At 47.8% G+C, this 18,773-nt stretch overlaps 1 protein-coding gene across 1 annotated transcript in view; it reads right to left on the bottom strand.

Moving 5' to 3' along the window:
- Positions 1-18,773, bottom strand: part of LOC309563283 (alpha-2-macroglobulin-like protein 1) — a gene marked incomplete at its 3' end in the record, with an annotated part of 181,820 nt that overhangs the window by 273 nt on the left and 162,774 nt on the right. Inside the window, exon 26 of the mRNA XM_082267688.1 lies at positions 5,856-5,958. Within this exon, the coding sequence (XP_082123814.1) occupies positions 5,856-5,958 (103 nt within the window). The remainder of the gene's footprint in view (positions 1-5,855; positions 5,959-18,773) is intronic.

The following is an 18,773-nucleotide window of genomic DNA, read 5'->3' as shown; positions in this document are numbered from 1 at the left end:
GAAGGGGTTAAAGACTGTCATATCCAGTGACCCTGATCTGATGGTTCCCCCATGACACCTGGGGACCCTGATGTCCCCCTATGTCCCACCCAGGGACCCTGATGTTTTTCCATGTCACATCCTGGGACCCCAATATTCCTCCATATACTGCTGTCATACCCACTGGCCCTGATGTTCCTCCATGTCATACCCAGGAACCCCTGTGTTCCTCCATGTCATGCTGTCATACCCAGTGACCCCAATGTTCCTTTATGTCACATCAGGGGTCCCTGATGTTCCTCCATGTCATACCCGGAGATCCTGATTTTTTTCCATGTCACACCTGGGGACCCTGATGTTACTCCATGTCGCACCTGGGGACCTCAATCCCCCATGGCATACCCAGGGATCCCAATTCCTCATGGCACACCTGGTGACCCCAAACCCCTGTTACACTTGTGACCCCTCTCCCCCATTTTACACCTGGTGACTCCGATTCCCCATGGCACACCTGGTGACCCCAATTCTCTTTCACACCAGGGATCCTCCATGTCACACCCAGGGACCCTGATCCCCTGTTCTGGGGACACTCACTGGGCAGTATGAAGAGAGTGGCCTGCACTCTGCCCTCCTTCACCGTAATCCTGCTTATTCCTTCTCCCAGTATGCGTCTCTCCTGAACCACAGTGCTCACCACAGCTCCAACCAGCTCCTGGTGGAGGGAGAAGCAGCAGTCAGAGAGCTCCGCACCTCCATCACCAACATTCTCAGACCATTTCGGTGCTTCGTCGCTTCTGCTCCAGTAAAGGTGCTGCCCTCCAGTACCAAGCTCCAGCTCAGGTTCAGCTCTCCTCCATTCCCTGCTTCATACCGACCCAGGGAAATGAATGGCTGCCCACCAGCTCAGTGTAGAGAGTCACTTCCCGCCCAGGGATTAGGCCACTCAGCTCCAGACGAAGAGGATCATTATGCAGGTAGCACTCCGGTGGGCTCCTTTCCTGCCCCTTGGGGCTCCCCCAACAATGGTGGAAAGTCAGGGCCTGGTAGTTCTGCCACTGCCCCAGACACCTGGCATCTTCCTCTGTCCCTTCTTCCTCCCCCACTGCCGCCCCTCTCCTCAGCTCACAAGGATCATTCATGACGGAGAGTGAGTGCTGACTTGTGGCTGCGCCCCTAGGTGGCAATGCGCCCTAGGCGGCTGCCTAGTTTGCCTAGTGGAAGCACCGGCCCTGGGTAAACCCATGGTCAGGTCCTGCTTTTCCCACCTCTGGCCCACCCCCAAAACTGCTCCTTTAGCTGCAGAGGCAGCTGCCAGGGGTGTCCACAGGAATTATACCCTCTGTTGCTTTGGGCGGGTGCACTGCCCACCGAATGCAACCCATTTGCTCTGCAAGTCCCCTGGAATCACAGACAATGCACGCGGTTGTTGCATGCTTGTGCGGGATTCAAAGGGGTTAAAGCAGGTGGTGAGGAGGCAATATGACGCCTCCTCACGACCTGTCAAATGCTCTCTGAAGAGCAATCCACGTTTAGATCGCTCTTCAGAGTGTGACACTAGTGTGAACAAGTCCTTACAGCGGATGTCTAGTCCTTTCGTTGGAGGACACCTAAACACCATTCATGGACCAAGATACTCAGCTTCATCAGCCAGCTGGCGTGTAGATTATACCTGCACAAACAAGAGAAATTGGCCCACGGGACTTTATGTGAGGTACGTGTTTGGTGGCTGGAAAGAATTGAATTACACAGTCGATAAAAGCAATATTGTGATTTTATTGCATAATATGCACAGGTTGTAAAATACAAATAGTAACATGTGCTCAAAGGCTATAATAGAAAAAATATGCAACACAGGCAATTGTAAATAACATGTTGGTAGAAATCTTGGTGTAACCACTCATTAACAAACATAACATGATGAAATGGCATGACAGTTTAATATTACATTGTGAACTGACGCGTTTCGGGAGCAATCTCCCTTCTTCAGAGATCAGTATATTCAATGTGTATCTATAAAAGAACATTGTTGTTTAGATATGCAATATCATTATGATTTTGGAATGAAAAGTTTCCATCAAAAGGTGGAAACTAGATGGAGTATACGATACTCACAAATCAATGAGACTTGAATGGAATAATTGGAATTCCTGTGTGGCAGCGGCGTGTTGTGTCTGACCCGGGAGCTGAAGGATCCCAAAGTGGCAGCCAGAAATGAGGGTCCATGGTAGGTGGGTGATGAGTGTGTAAAACAAAAATAGAAAGAAACACCTTCCAACCTGTCATATAAAAGTATAAAGTAGTAAGGAGGTAGCAATTGCTCCCAATTGAGAATATCAGACATGGTGTGCATGAGGTAAGGAGAGTTGGCGTAGGAGAAAGAAGGAGATCCCCAGTAGAACAAATTTTGTGCTAGAGAGAAGAAAACACAATGTTATATTCAACTGTCATGTCATTTTATCATGTTATGTTTGTTAATGAGTGGTTACACCAAGATTTCTACCAACATGTTATTTACAATTGCCTGTGTTGCATATTTTTTCTATTATAGCCTTTGAGCACATGTTACTATTTGTATTTTACAACCTGTGCATATTATGCAATAAAATCACAATATTGCTTTTATCGACTGTGTAATTCAATTCTTTCCAGCCCCCAAACACGTACCTCACATAAAGTCCCGTGGGCCAATTTCTCTTGTTTGTGCATATATTTTGGGATGGAGGAGTGTTTTGGTGGGAATCGGATCATTGCCCCTTTTTGTAGATTATACCTGTACCATCTTACAGGCTACTACTTTACTGTTGCCATATACCTTCGGTCATCATTTAAATGCGGGGGGGCACTTTTGGTTCCCACTTTGGTCACCCCTTTTGGAGTATGACATTTATGTCTTGTATCCTATTGTGATGTTTGTGTTTTCCAGATACAGGCAACAAGGGAGTGGCTGGTACTTTACTCATTATGAGGTGAATGTTCCCTGAGCTAGTTTGGTCCCACTTGTACCCATGTTTATGAATCAAGAAAATCAGTAGGGCTCTGCATTCCTACTACTACAGCCTTTCCTGGGCCATAATTTTCTTATGATCTCCTGAAGAAGCGACACATTGCGAAACATGTCGAGCTAGAACCTACATCCAATTTTCTGTTCAGCCTTATCCGCAGTGCCCACCACTGGTAGAACCTGGCTATCGAGATCTTCCAGGGATAGACACATGTGATCTGGCCATGCAATGTATCTTCATTTTATATGACTTTTAATTGTGATGTCATGTGTATCATCCCTTGCAATAGCAATAAAGTGGATTAAAAAAAAAAACAGAACTTGCTTAACTTCATGTTCATTGTTTCAATGATACTATCTATCCATCTTGTTTTCTGTCGTCCTCTTCTCCTTTTCCCTTCCATGTTTCTCAGCATCAGGGTCTTATCCAATGAGTTCTCTCTTCACATTAGGTGGCCAAAGTATTTGAGTTTCAGCTTCAGGATCTGTCCTTCCAGTGAATATTTAGGGTTGATTTCCTTCAAGATTGAATGGTTTGATCTTCTTGCCATCCAAGGGACTTTCAAGAGTCTTCTACAACACCATAGTTTAAAAGCATCAATTCTTTGGCCTTCAGCCTTCCTTATGGTCCAACTTTTACAGATATAGGTTACTACATGGAATACTATAGCTTTGACTATACACCACTCAGGGGCATACCGTGGGGCTGGCCAGAATGGCGCCCGCCAGGGGCGCAGGCCGAGGGAGGGTGCAAAAACATTGGCAGTGTAGCAGTGAATTACTGCTCCTCCGCTCAGCCCTCCCCTTCCCGCTCCAATCCAATGTGCACTGAGGCAGGCGGCGACAGTCAGTGTAGGAGCTCCATGCAATAGGCAGCTCCCCTCGTCACAGGGCTCCGCCTCCACCCACATGACATCATCATCAGTCAACTCCTCCAGGCATGAATGTACTGCAGCAATGGTAGGCCTGGCTGGCCTCTCAGGTACCAGAAGCATTCTCTCCCTGTCACCCCCTCTCTCCCTGTCACCCCCTCTCTCCCGATCACACCCCTCTCTCTCCCTGTCACCCTCCCTGTCACCCCCCCTCTCTCTCCCTGTCACCCCCCTCTCTCCCTGTCACACCCCTCTCTCTCCCTGTCACCCTCTCTCTCCCTGTCACTCTCCCTGTCACCCCCCTCTCTCTCTCTGTCACCCTCCCTGTCACCCCCTCTCTCCCTGTCACCCTCCCTGTCACCCCCTCTCTCCCTATCACCCTCCCCGTCACCCCCTCTCTCCCTGTCACCCTCCCTGTCACCCCCTCTCTCCCTGTCACCCCCCTCTCTCCCTGTCACCCTCCCTGTCACCCCCCTCTCTTCCTGTCATCCTTACTGTCACCCCCCTCTCTCCCTGTCACCCTCCCTGTCACCCCCCTCCCTCCATCACCCCCCTCTCTGCCTGTCACCCTCCCTGTCACCCCCCTCTCTCCCTGTCACCTCCCTCTCTCCCTGTCACCCTCCCTGTCACCCCGCTCTCTCCCGGTCACCCCCTCTCGTCCTGTCACCCCCCTCTCTCCCTCTCACCCCCTCTCTCCCTGTCACCCTCCCTTTCACTCCCCTCTCTCCCTCTCACCCTCCCTCTCACCCCCTCTCTCTCTTGGTCACCCCCTCTCTCCCTGTCATCCTCCCTGCCCCCCCCCCTCTATCCCTGTCACCTCCCTTTCACCCCCTCTCTCTCCATGTCTTCCCCTCTCTCTCTCCCTGCCAACCCCTCTCTCCCTGTCACCCCCTCTCACTCCCTGTCCCCCTCTCTCTTCCTGTCACCCCTTCTTTCTCTCTCTCTCTGTCACCCCCTTCTCTCTCTCTCTGTCACCCCTCTCTCTCTCTCTCCCTGCCAACCCCTCTCTCCGTGTCACCCCCCTCTCTCTCTCTCTCTGTGACCCCCTTCTCTCTCTCTCTCTCTCTCTGTTGACCCCTTCTCTCTCTCTCTGTGACCCCCTTCTTTCTCTCTCTCATTCACCCCCTTCCTTCTCTCTCTGTCACCCTCTTCTCTCTCCCTGTCACCCCCTCTCTCTGACAAACCCCCGTCTCTATCTGTCTCTCGGGGGGGGGGGGGGGGGGCGCCGATACAGCTCTTCGCCATGGGCGCTGGAGACCTGGTACACCTCTGACGCCACTATAAGTAGGGTGATGTCTCTGCTTTTTATATTGTTGTCTAGATTCGCCATTGCTTTCCTCCCAAGAAGCGTCTCCTAATTTCATGGCTAAAGTCATCGTCTGCCGTCACCTTGGAGCCTAGGAAGATAAAATCTGTCACTGTTTCCATTTCTTCTCCTATTTGCCAAGGAGTATTAGGGCTGGTTGCCATGATCTTAGTTTTCCTAATGTTCAATTTCAGGCCAGCTTTTGCATTTTGGGGGGAGGTGCTTTAACTGGGGGAAGACAGAGATCAGTGTTCCTGCTTAGCAGAAACTAAAAAAACAAATCTTTCCCTCTCAAAGAACAGTGGCCTGCCTTGTGTACATAGGCAGACTTCTGTTTTGCCTCTCCTAAGAACGATCGCTGGGTGCCGCGAACATCTGGCTAGCCGGACCCACTGATTGGCTCCTGCTGTGTCCAATTATAGCAGGAGTGGGAAGCTGGCAGCACACACGCCCCAGACCCAGTGCACAAAATCACGTACAGGTACGTTGTTTCGCAAAGTGGGGCCGCCCTGCCGCAGTATATCTGCGTGTTGCAGTCTGGAAGGGGTTAAAAAATATGTTTGGGGGTTCTAAGTCATTTTCTAGCAAAATATGCAGATTTTTACATGTAGGAGAGAAATGTCAAGACTGCCCCAGACTGGAAGTGGTTAGGTGCCCCAGGCAGCTCTATCATTCTGCATGCTGGTCTCCCTCTTACCATTTTGATAATAGTCGTATATTTTTACATTGACTGGTTTGAGGCCAAAGACCACCATATCTTGAACAATGAAGATATCGTATTCTTGTGTTGAGTGGTCCAGCTGAAAAAGAGAAAAGGAGAGAATTAGGAGTTTAGTTTCAGCTCACACTGGCGAATCTCCAAAGTCACGCGATTTTGATGTGACTTTCATGCAACTTTGCACTCAAGTTGCATCAAAGTAGTGCAGGAACCTTTTCAAAGTCGCCACGACTTTGAGTTGCATTGACTGGAATTGATGCCAAGGGGCTGCAACTTGTCCTGCGACTTTATGTGTCCAAAGTTGCATGACTAGTGTGAACAGAGCCTTAATCAACTTTTGCACTTTAACCCCTTGTCTACCAAGGTATATTTACAAATAATCAGACAGATGCTGTATCCACCTAGGTAAGTATAATTGGGGAAAAAAACTGAATCCCATACATCTCCTTTAATAACATTTTACACTGCTCAAAAAAATTAAAGGAACACTTTTTAATTAGAGTATAGCAACCAGTAAATTAAACTCCTGGGATAATGATCTGGTAAGTTAAGTAGCATAGGGGGTTGTTAATCGGTTTCAGTTGCTTTGGTGTTAATTAAATGAACAGGTGCACTAGATAGACAACATTGAGATGACCCCCAAAAGAGGAATGGTGTTACAGGTGAAGAGGTTGCACAGGCAGTCCAACTCCACCAGGATGGACATCAATACGTGACATTGCCAGAAGGTTTTCTGTGTCTCCCAGCACAGTCTAAAAGAGATCGAAAGAAGATTCCTGGAGACAGGCAGTTACTCTAGGAGAGCTGGACAGGGCGGTAAAAGGTCCTTAGCCCATCAGCAGGACCGGTATCTGCTTCTTTGTGCAAGGAGAAACAGGATGAGCACTGCCAGAGCCCTACAAAATTACCTCCAGCAGACCACTGGTGTGAATGTCTCTGACTAAACAATCATAAACAGACTTCATGAGGGTGGCCTGAGGGCCCAACATCCTCTGTGCTCACTGCTTGGCACTGTGGACTTCGATTGGCATTTGCCATTGAACACCAAAATTGGCAGGTCCGCCACTGGTGTCCTGTGCTTTTTGCAGATGAGAGCAGTACACCCTAAGCACATGTGACAGATGTGAAAGGGTCTGGAGAAGTAGTGGAGAATGGTATGTAGCACTGTCCCCATAGGGCCTGCTGGATGATGACTTGACGCAGAGGCGTAACTAGAACTTTCAGGGCCCAGGTGCAAGAAATCATGAAGGCCCCCCCCCCAAAAAGCATGATTTTTACACTTTTTATTTTCACATTCTGCTATATAACATCCCCCCCCAAAAAAAAATTAAAAATCTAATTTTTCATCATTTTATGCCAATTTTTATTCTGCTACATAATTTTGTTCGAAAAAAAAAAAAAAAATCGCAATAAGCGTATTTTAATTGGTTTGTGCAAAAGTTATTGCATCTACAAACTAGGGGAAAGATTTATGTAATTTTTTTTTTTACTAGTAATGGCGGCGATCTGCACTTTTTAGCGCGACTGCGACATTGCGGCGGACAGATCGGACCCCTGACTGACATTTTTGACACTTTTTGGGAGGACCAGTGTCATTACTACAGTAATCAGTGCTGAAAATATGCACTGTTACTGTAATAATGACACTGGCAGGGAAGGGGATAACCGAGGGGTGATCAAGGGGTTAAATGTAAGCCTAGGGGAGTGTTTCTATCTGTGGGGGAGGGGCTTGTGAAATGATCATAGAGACCTGTGATTCTATATAGAAGGATCACAGGCGCGCTGTGATCATTTCAGGGAGAAGAACGGTCAGCTGTGTTTACGACATCCGACCGTTCTTCTCTCTCAGCGGGGACCTATCACTGGTGGTCAGCGGCAATCACGGCTGCAGGCCCCCGTGAATTGGCATCCCCGCTCGCCCCTAGCACCAGGCGAGTGACTGACGTAGTATTACGTCGGTTTGCGCAGGAGGGGCTGCCTGCCACAGTAAAACTGCGGTGGGCGGTCCTTAAGTGGTTAATGTTATGTAATTTCTTTGATTTTCCACCTCAGGATCGGTAAAATATGACCTGGGGAATGGGACCAGTAATAGTGCTGGTGGAGAGAGGGGTGTATGGGATCAGTGGCAGGACTGGTGGAGAGGAGGGAATGGGACCAGTAATAGTGGCGGCGATGGTGGGAAGGGAGTGGGATCAGTGGTGGCAATGGTGGGGAGGGGGGGGTCAGTGATGGTGGTGAGAGGGGGATCAGTGATGGTGGTGAGGGGGGGATGGGGGGGATCTCTGATGGTGGTGAGGGGGGGAGGGGGATCTCTGATGGTGGTGAGGGGGGGAGGGGGATCAGTGATGGTGGTGAGGGGGGGGGATCAGTGATGGTGGGATCAGTGATGGTGGTGAGGGGGGGATCAGTGGCGGCGATGGTGGGGGGTGATATCAGTGGTGGCGATGGTGGGGAGGGGGGTGGGATCAGTGGCGGCGATGGGGAGGGGGGGATCAGTGATGGTGGTGAGGGGGGAATCGGTGATGGTGGTGAGGGGGGGATCAGTGGCGGCAATGGTGGGGGGGTGATATCAGTGGCGGCGATGGTGGGGAGGGGGGTGGGATCAGTGGCGGCGATGGGGAGGGGGGGATCAGTGATGGTGGTGAGGGGGGGAATCGGTGATGGTGGTGAGGGGGGGATCAGTGATGGGGGAGGGGGGACCAGTGATGGTGGTGAGAGGGGGGATCAGTGATGGTGGTGAGGGGATCAGTGATGGTGGTGAGGGGATCAGTGATGGTGCTGAGGGGATCAGTGATGGTGTTGAGGGGATCAGTGATGGTGGGGAGGGGGGATCAGTGATGGTGGTGAGAGGGGGGATCAGTGATGGTGGGGAGGGGATCAGTGATGGTGGGGAGGGGGGATGAGTGATGGTGGGGAGGGGGGATCAGTGATGGTGCTGAGGGGATCAGTGATGGTGGGGAGGGGGGATCAGTGATGGTGCTGAGGGGATTAGTGATGGTGCTGAGGGGATCAGTGATGGTGGGGAGGGGGGAATCAGTGATGGTGCTGAGGGGATCAGTGATGGTGGGGAGGGGGGTATCAGTGATGGTGGGATCAGTGATGGTGGTGAGGGGGGGGATCAGTGGCGGCAATGGTGGGGGGGTGGTATCAGTGGCGGCGATGGTGGGGAGGGGGGTGGGATCAGTGGCGGCGATGGGGAGGGGGGGATCAGTGATGGTGGCGAGGGGGGGAATCGGTGATGGTGGTGATGGGGGATCAGTGATGGGGGAGGGGGGACCAGTGATGGTGGGGAGGGGGGATCAGTGATGGGGGAGGGGGGACCAGTGATGGTGGTGAGGGGATCAGTGATGGTGGTGAGGGGGGGATCAGTGATGGTGGGATCAGTGATGGTGGTGAGGGGGGGATCAGTGGCGGCAATGGTGGGGGGGTGGTATCAGTGGCGGCGATGGTGGGGAGGGGGGTGGGATCAGTGGCGGCGATGGGGAGGGGGGGGATCAGTGATGGTGGCGAGGGGGGGAATCGGTGATGGTGGTGAGGGGGGATCAGTGATGGGGGAGGGGGGACCAGTGATGGTGGGGAGGGGGGATCAGTGATGGGGGAGGGGGGACCAGTGATGGTGGTGAGGGGATCAGTGATGGTGGTGAGGGGGGGGATCAGTGGTTAAGGAGGGGTGGGATTAGTGGTGGTGCCAACCTCCCCCACCTCTGCCTCTTACTGATCCCATCTCCACCCATCCCTCCCCACACCAAGAATCTCTGTTGTAGAAGTGATGGGGGGGATAGGGATGAAATCTGTAGTGTGGGATCAGTAAGAGGCAGCAATGGTGGTGGTTGAGATCAGTGGTGGAGGTTAGCAATTTGTCACAGACACTTACATGTCCTTCAGTCGATTCCCCTCATTCACTGGTCACGAAAAGGGCCTCCACAGTCCAGGGATCAGGGATGCATGTTGTGAATCACATGTGGAGGAGAGATCCACCCCCTTCTGGACGGCTGACTCTCCAGTGCCTGTGAAACTCCGCCTCTCTACTCCCTGCTTTCTACATGGATTGGCTGGCTGGCTCTCTCATTCATCACAGTAAGAGCTCAGCTCAGCCTCCTCCTGACAGCCGGCCACAGCATTCCCTCCACCCCCCCCCCCCCCACGCGCGGCACAACTATCTGATTGAGACTGATTCTGAGGAAGAAGGGAGGCACTCACTCGCACATCCACATCCAGAACTGGCAGGTGCCGGCGGGCCCCCCATGGTAGAAGAGCGGAGGCCGGCGGGCCCCCCCACAGTGGCGGAAGCGCGACCGCTGCGACTCTGATAGTTCCGCTACTGACTTGACGTACTCCCCGAGTTACAAGCACACGGTTACCTTGAGATATAGTTCATTGATCCCTCCTCGCTCCTGCGGGCTCGTCACACAATAAACAGTCTAGGGGTGTTGTTTTTTTTTATGTTTATTTGGAACTTGGATATGAGAAGGGAATAGTGGGATACTCCAATCTGAACTATAGACCTCATAGGTTTATTGGAAACAGCTGGGCTACTTGATCCACACTGCCACAAGTGTGGAAAGGGTTAAGCCTCTTGCTCTTCACTTCTTAGCAAATGACTTAATGGATAATAATTTATCTTCAGGACACTCTCACTAGCATCCCCTTTCAACCGACACCCATCCACTGACTATCCTAGGAGCAGGGGTGGCCCCCTCAGGTCAGGCCCCTTGACACGAGATTCTGTACTGCAGAGCCAGATCCTCCAGTATCCCCTCTCAGTCAGCTCCTCTGGACCTCCAGGTTCAGTTACTCACTGCTACTCTCCAGGCCCTCAGGAAGACCCTCCTGAGGCCTCTTGGCACCTCTACAGAGAAGGAGGCAGCTGCCCCCTCCCTCCGGGACTCCACTATCCAGACGAAAGACCCTGAGCGCATGTGCTCCTGGCTTTTATACAGTATATCAGCATGCACTGAGGCACTCTTCCTCTGCCAAATCGCCAGGGCTATCAGAGGCCTGTGCACCCATTTGTCAGGTTTCCTCCCACTGTCCAATATGCCTCCCCATTGGACCAGCGTAAAACACTCTCCAGACAGAACGGGTTGCATCCTGAGCACAATGAGCAGACCTCACTAACAGATTCTGCTCTATGGTAGGCAGAGAACAGTATGGATTTACCTGCAGCCCTTATGGTAAGCAGACAGAGCTCAAAACTATACTTTCTTACTAGCACCTACCTAAGAGGGTGCTACAGTTATACTGCCTGTAACATCGTTTAGCATGACCTGTTTGGTGGTGGGTCAGTGATGGTCTGGGGAGGCATACCCATGGAGGGATGCATAGACCTCTACAGGCTAGACAATGGCACCCTGGCTGCCATTAGGTATCAGGATGAAATCTTTGGACCCATTGTCAGACCCTACACTGGTGCAGTGGGTCCTGGGTTCCTCTTGGTGCACTACAATGCCCAGCCTTATGTGGCGAGAGTATGCAGCCAGTTCTGGAGGATAAAGGAATTGAAACCATTGAATGGCCCCCACGCGTGCCTGACCTAAATCCAATAGAATACCTCTGGGACATTATGTTATTGACCATCCGACGCCAACAGGTTGCACCTCAGTCTGTTCAGGAGCTCAGTATTGCCCTGGACCAGATCTGGGAGGAAATACCCCAGGACACCATCTGTCGTCTCATTTGGAGGACACCCTGACATTGTCAGGCATGCATACAAGCACGTGGGGGCCATACAAAGTACTGAGCACATTTTTGAGTTGCTGCAATGAGATTTCACCAAAATGGACTAGCCTGCTGCATCATTTTTTCACTTTGATTTTCGGGGGGCTTTGAATTCAGCCCTCTGTAGGTTAATAATTTTCATTTCCATCAAACCATTTGGCATCCTTTTGTTCCTAACACATTACCCAGTCCATACCAGTATAGATATCCAGCATTTAACCATTGAGATCTGATGTGTTTTCAAAGTGTTCCTTTAATTTTTTGAGCAGTGTATTTAGGCACTACATCCTTATTTATTGAGATACACAACCTATGGGTCATATTAGAACATAGGGACCCATTACGTAGAGTTTACAAAACACCCCCTATTGGAATATGTATAAATCACCCCTCCTTGTAGCACGTTAACACACATAACACAATATTAGGATTTATTTTATTATTAACATATTTCAACATCTCTTCCTGGCTTGCAATATGTTAACAAATGATATAATAGAATTGGATCCCTAATATATTTTAACATATTCCCCTGTTTTGTTTTTAAAAATTGGCATATTAAATAAATATTAGATTGGGACATGGTTTTTAGCAGGATCTATTTAGCTAGGCATCCACAAGATGGGGTGAAACAGGAATTTATAACCGTGAGCCCTTACAATCATTGCATTACATCTTATCTTATTTTATTTTTAGCCCTTTTTTTTCAGACTTTGTGGGTAGAGCATGGTAAGAATCATCTGTTTAACATATATTTTGGACATCCATATCACGCTAGCAGCATAATTCAATACTGCACAGAGACATAATGTATAAGGATGGAATGGGTGGATGTCACCAGGCCTCTTGATGACGTCTTGATGACGAAACGCATAGGGGCGGGCTCTTCAGTCACGCAGCATGTCACTTCTGTCCAGTGGAACGCACGCTGGCTCTAGGGATTGCAGAGCAGCAGTGTCTCCTGAATTGTGTATCGGCAGATCATTCCTGGTGCCTGGGCAAGGCATCTCATTTGTGAGTGTACTACATTTCTGTTTTAATTTACTTTTTAAGAAACGTTATTGCGATATGATAATCCCTGTGATTTTATTCTTCTTATGAGCTGGATCCACTGAAGCAGTCTCTATATCCTTGGGCAATGCAACCCCATGCAGAAGCAGGTTAGACCTGTCTAGGTATACACCTAGGGTGTCCATATGTGCGGGTGAGTGCGCACCCTTCGGGGGCAGGCATGGGGGATTACAGTGGATATCTGCAGGGTTTTGTAGCACCTTTGTATGGAATTTTCTTTTGAGACATTGTTTTGCACACCTTTCACTGGGAGCATACTTGGATTTACACATAGTTACATAGTTTGCCAGGTTGAAAAAAAAAAGTCCATCTAGTTCAACCAATAAAAAAAAAAAAAAAACCCAACCATACAATCCCATATACACAATCCTATACCTGCAGTTGATCCAGAGGAAAGCGAAAAACCCCAACAAAGAAACATCCACTTTGCTACAGCAGGGGAAAAAATTCCTTCCTGATCCCCCGGGAGGCAATCGGATATTCCCTGGATCAACTTTACCTATAAATATTAGTACCCAGTTATATTATGTACACCCAGGAAAGAATCCAGGTCTTTTTTAAATAATCTACTGAGCTGGCCAGAACCACCTTTGGAGGGAGTCTATTCCACATTTTCACAGCTCTTACTGTGAAGACCTTTCCGTATTTGGAGATTAAATCTCTCTTCCTCCAGACGTAAAGATTGCCCTCTTGTCCTCTCTGATGACCTTAAAGTGAATAACTCAACAACAAGTTCACTATATGGACCCCTTATGTATTTATACATGGTGATCATATCCCCCCCCCCTATGTATTTATACATGATGATCATATCCCCCCTTAATCTCCTCTTCTCAAGAGAGAATAAATTCAGTTCCTCTAATCTTTCCTCATAGCTGAGCTCCTCCATGCCTCTTATCAGTTTGGTTGCCCTTCTCTGCACTTTCTCCAGTTCCTCGATATCCTTTTGAGAACTGGTGCCCAAAATTGAACTGGATATTCCAGATGCAGTCTTACTAATGAACTCTTTAATAATTTGTTGAATTCACAGCAGTTTGTGCATAAGCACGTTTTCATGTATTGCACAGCACTTTATGTATGTTTATTGCATTGGTTGATTTAGGTTTTGCACTTTATATATTGTTTCATATTTGCGCCGACACTTTTAAACGAGAAAAGGGAGCGCACTTTCCACTTTCTGCTAACCTTAAAATGATAACCTGCTTTTAAAGCATTTCCTCACAAAACTTTTGGGTACCGTTGTTTTTTTTGTGATTTAGCAGGCTTGACATGTTTTGTATCTATTTACTTGATGCAACTCCATCTTTTATATTTTACCAACATATTTGGTATTATATTGTGCATATGAGAACTAAAAATCATTTTAGTGTACAACCCCAAATCCCCAAAAAATTGGGACGCTCTGTAAAATCTACATTAAAGTGGAGTTCCGGCCAAAGACAGTTAGGGCTAGTGCATCTAAGCAACGATAGCCTCTGAACTGTCCCCTGCTTAGTGTACCTGTAGGAAGAAAAACTTACCTAATTGCTTGTCCAGCGCTGCCATCTGCAGTGTGGGCAGCTAAAGCCATAGCGTCCCTCTTCGTGTCCCTCTTCCTGGATGTCGGAGTCCCAGAATGCCATGCTCATCACTTCCGGTGCAGGCGCGCCATCCCTCAGCTGGTTCTGCGCATGCCCAGAAGCTGTTCTAATTCATTCAGCAGGGAATGACTCACCTGCACCGGGAGTGATGAGGGACACCGGAGCAATCGCATTGACTCCTGGGATTGATGACGCTCATCTCCCAGGAGTCAATGCAAAGGAGGAAGTGACGTCAGGGGGCCGCAGCCGCATAAGGAGGAAGAGGAAGGAAGGTAAGTTAATTTTCATTAAAAATAAGGCAAGTGAAACAAAAAAATATATAATTATCCAATTATTTTTCAGGTTTTTTAATCTAACTGATGGTATAAAGTGAAAAAACTCCACTTTAAAACCAGAATGCAATGATTTGCAAATCACGTAAGCCAGAATTTTATTCACAATAGAAAATATATCAAATGTTTAAACTGAGAAAATGTACAATTTTAGGCAAAAAAATAAGGCAATTTTGAAATTGATGGCAGCAACACGACTCAATGAAGTTGGGACAGGGCAACAAAAAGCTAGCAAAGTGAAGCTGGATACACACTATACAACTTTGTTGTTAGATTTCCTTTAGATTTACTTTCAACTATGTAGTGCAAGGGCTGGCCTGACTGCATACAAATTGAAAGTGTTTAGGTTTGACCTCCTATTTTATGGTTTTGGTAAATCTAAGGGTAAAAAATCTAAAGAAAATTGTATAGTGTGTCAGCTTTAAGTGGTACTAACAAGGAAAAGTTGAAAGAACATTTTACAACTAGTTTGTTCAATTGGCAACAGGTCACTAACTTGATTGGGTATAAAAAGAGAGAATCAGAGGGGTAATTTACTAAAGGCAAACAGACTGTGCACTTTACGAAGTAAGTTGCACTCTGCAAGTGCAGTTGCTGCAGAGCTTAGTAAATTAGGTACATTTTCATTATGCAAAGAACACCCAATCACATGCAAGGAGAATAAAAAAAAAAAATAGCATTTTTGCTTGCACATGATTGGATGACGGAAGTCAGCAGAGCTCTCGCTCATTTACTAAGCTCTGGAGCAACTGCACTTTCAAAGTATATAGCTCCCAACTGTCCCTGATTTGGGGGGACTGTTCTTAATTTGGAACAAAGTGCCCCTGTCCCTCTTTCATCCTCATTTGTCTCTCATTTTGATCTGATCTATATAGTTGTATATAAAATGCATTATTTATCTATCAAAAAGTGTTTCCCAGTGCTAAACCTTTCATCCAACTTCTAAATTGCTGCATTTGTATATTACAGAAGCCAATATAAAGGAATAGTAGTGGTAAAATAAAGAACTTGTGGATTTAACTAATCATTTTTTTTTTAATATATCTCTGTAGCCCAGGTCAGGCGCTTCTGCCGCTGTTTCTGGTTCAAAAGTGGCTTGTCCTGGGGAATGCGGCACCTGTAGCCCATTTCCTGCACACGCCTGTACACGGTGGCTCTAGATGTTTCTACTCCAGACTCAGTCCACTGCTTCCGCAGGTCCCCCAAGGTCTGGAATCGGTCCTTCTCCACAATATTCCTCAGGGTCCGGTCACCTCTTCTCGTTTTCTGCCACACTTTTTCCTTCCCACAGACTTCCCACTGAGGTGCCTTGATACAGCACTCTGGAAACAGCCTATACGTTCAGAAATTTCTTTCTGTGTCTTACCCTCTTGCTTGAGGGTGTCAATGATGGCCTTCTGGACAGCAGTCAGGTCGGCAGTCTCACCAATGATTGCGGTTTTGAGTAATGAACCAGGCTGGGAGTTTTTAAAAGCCTCAGGAATCTTTTGCAGGTGTTTAGAGTTAATCAGTTGATTCAGATGATTAGGTTAATAGCTCGTTTAGAGAACCTTTTCATGATATGCTCATTTTTTGAGATAGGAATTTTGGGTTTTTCATGAGCTGTATGCCAAAATCATCAATATTAAAACAATAAAAGGCTTGCACTACTTCAGTTGTGTGTAATGAATCTAAAATATATGAAAGTCTAATGTTTATCAGTACATTACAGAAAATAATGAACTTTATCACAATATGCTAATTTTTTGAGAGGGACCCGTATTTCTTCTTTAAAGGGGACAGGCAGGGAGTGTGTCCTATGCCTACATACTCTTGCTAATAGGTGTCCCATTCCCATCTCAAAAATTTGGGAGGTATGAAAGTGCACAGTCTATTTACCTTTAGTAAATCAACCTCAGTGTGTCTCAGAAGTAAAGATGGGCAGAGGTTCACCAATCTGTGAAAAGCTGCGTCTAAATATTGTCAATTTCAGAATAATGTTCCTCAATGTAAAATTGCAAAGACTTTAAATATATCATCACCTACAGCTCTTCTTGGTTACTACCAGTTACTTTGCCAGCTTTTTGTTGCCCTATCCCAACTTTTTTGAGCCGTGTTGCTGTTGTCAATTTCAAAATTACCTTATTTTTTTCCCTAAAATTGTGTTGCATCCAGTTAATAGATACAAAACATGTCATGCATTCTGTTTTTATGTAGATTTTACACAGCGTCCCAACTTTTTTAAAATTGGGGTTGGATTTTTTTCCTGAAAATGTGTATTTGGTAAACAGTTGCACAAATATCGTGCTGCATACAAGAAAAAAAAAATGCAACTGCCGCTATTTTATTCCCCAGGACCTCTGCTTTCTGAAAATATAGAACTGATTACCGTATATACTCGAGTATAAGTCGACCCGAGTATAAGCCGAGGCCCCTACTTTTACCACAAAAAGATGGGACAAATGATTGACTCGAGTATAAGCCTAGGGTGAGAATGCAGGGCGGCGGGCATGGTACAGGAGAATGCAGGGTGGCAGGCATGGTACAGGAGAATGCAGGGTGGCAGGCATGGTACATGAGAATGCAGGATGACTGGCATGGTACAGGAGAATGCAGGGAGACTGGCATGGTACAGGAGAATGCAGGGTGGCTGGCATGGTACAGGAGAATGGAGGGTGACTGGCATGGTACAGGAGAATGCAGGGTGACTAGCATGGTACAGGAGAATGCAGGGTGGCAGGCATGGTACAGGAGAATGCAGGGTGACTGGCATGGTACAGGAGAATGCAGGGTGGCAGGCATGGTACAGGAGAATGCAGGGTGACTGGCATGGTACAGGAGAATGCAGGGTGATTGGCATGGTACAGGATTATGCAGGGTGGCTGGCATGGTACAGGAGAATGCAGGGTGACTGGCATGGTACAGGAGAATGCAGGGTGGCAGGCATGGTACAAGAGAATGCAGGGTGACTGGCATGGTACAGGAGGATCCAGGGTTGTGGGCATACTACAGGAGATGCAGTGCTGTGGGCATGGTACAGGTGGACCATGCCCGCAGCACTGCATCCCTTGTAGTATGCCCGCAGCCCTGCATAATGGCAGGTAGTGCAGCTGTTTCACTTACCTGTTCCAGAGGCGCCTTCATTTTAAAAATGGCGCCGCCCGGCGCCGACACGTCATTGCGCACGTGCCGCCGCCGCTAGTATACTTTCGGCTATTCCCGGCCTGTCCCGAGCGGCGGCGGCGCGTGCGCGGTGACATGTATGCGCTGGGCGGCGCCATTTTTAAAGCTTAAGCACGTCGAAGCGGCCAGGGACTTTTTTTTTTTTTCTTGACTCGAGTATAAGCCGAGGGGGACTTTTTCGGCACAAAAAAATGTGCTGAAAAACTCGGCTTATACTCGAGTATATACAGTAATGGGTTTTGGGTAATTTTCAGCAAAAAATGCAGATTTTAACATGTGAGAAAATGTTAAAAAAAATGGCAGGGTAGACAGGTGGGTAAAGACCTCTAGCTTTTTCCACAGGGTCTCAAAACTATGGCCTGTGGACCACATCTGGCCACAGAAACTGTCCTTGAAAATACCCCAGCTGGCTTGCAGTTGTCTTTGCATGGTAATTTCATAGCTCCCAACTGTTCCTGATTTCAAGGGACTGTTCCTGATTTGGAACAAAGTCCCTCTGTCCCTCTTTCCTCCTCGGCTGTCCCTCATTTTGGACTGATCTACAGTATACAGTTGTATATAAAATGCACTTTTTAGCTTTTAAAAGTGTTTCCCAGTGCTAAACCTTTCATCCAATTTCTAAATTGCTGCATTTGTACATTTCAAAAGCCAATATAAAGAAATAGTAGTGGTAAAAGAAAATGCACATGTGGGTTTAACTAATCATTTTTTTTATAATTCTCCTTTAAGGGGGCGTGACAAGGGGGTGTGTCCTATCATACATACTTTTGCTGATAGGTGTCCCTCGTTCCCATCTCAAAAAGTTGGGAGGGATGTAATATGGAGACTCTAATAGGCATTCCTTGATGTAATGGGGTACTCTGATAGGCACTCTGGGATGTAGGGACTCTGATGGACTCTACTGGAGGTAAGGGGTGATGTTGATGGGCACTCTGAGATGTAAGGGGAGACTCTAATGGGCTCTCTTCGATGTAGGAGGGGGGGGGGCACTGATGAGCTCTCTTGGGTGTAACAGGGGCACTCTGATGAGCTCT

This window comes from Pelophylax lessonae (assembly GCF_965119305.1).
Source record: "Pelophylax lessonae genome assembly, chromosome: 9".
NCBI classification, from domain to species: Eukaryota; Metazoa; Chordata; class Amphibia; order Anura; family Ranidae; genus Pelophylax; species Pelophylax lessonae.
The sequence above is the reverse complement of the archived record's forward strand: the minus strand, read 5'-3'. Positions and strand labels throughout refer to the sequence as shown.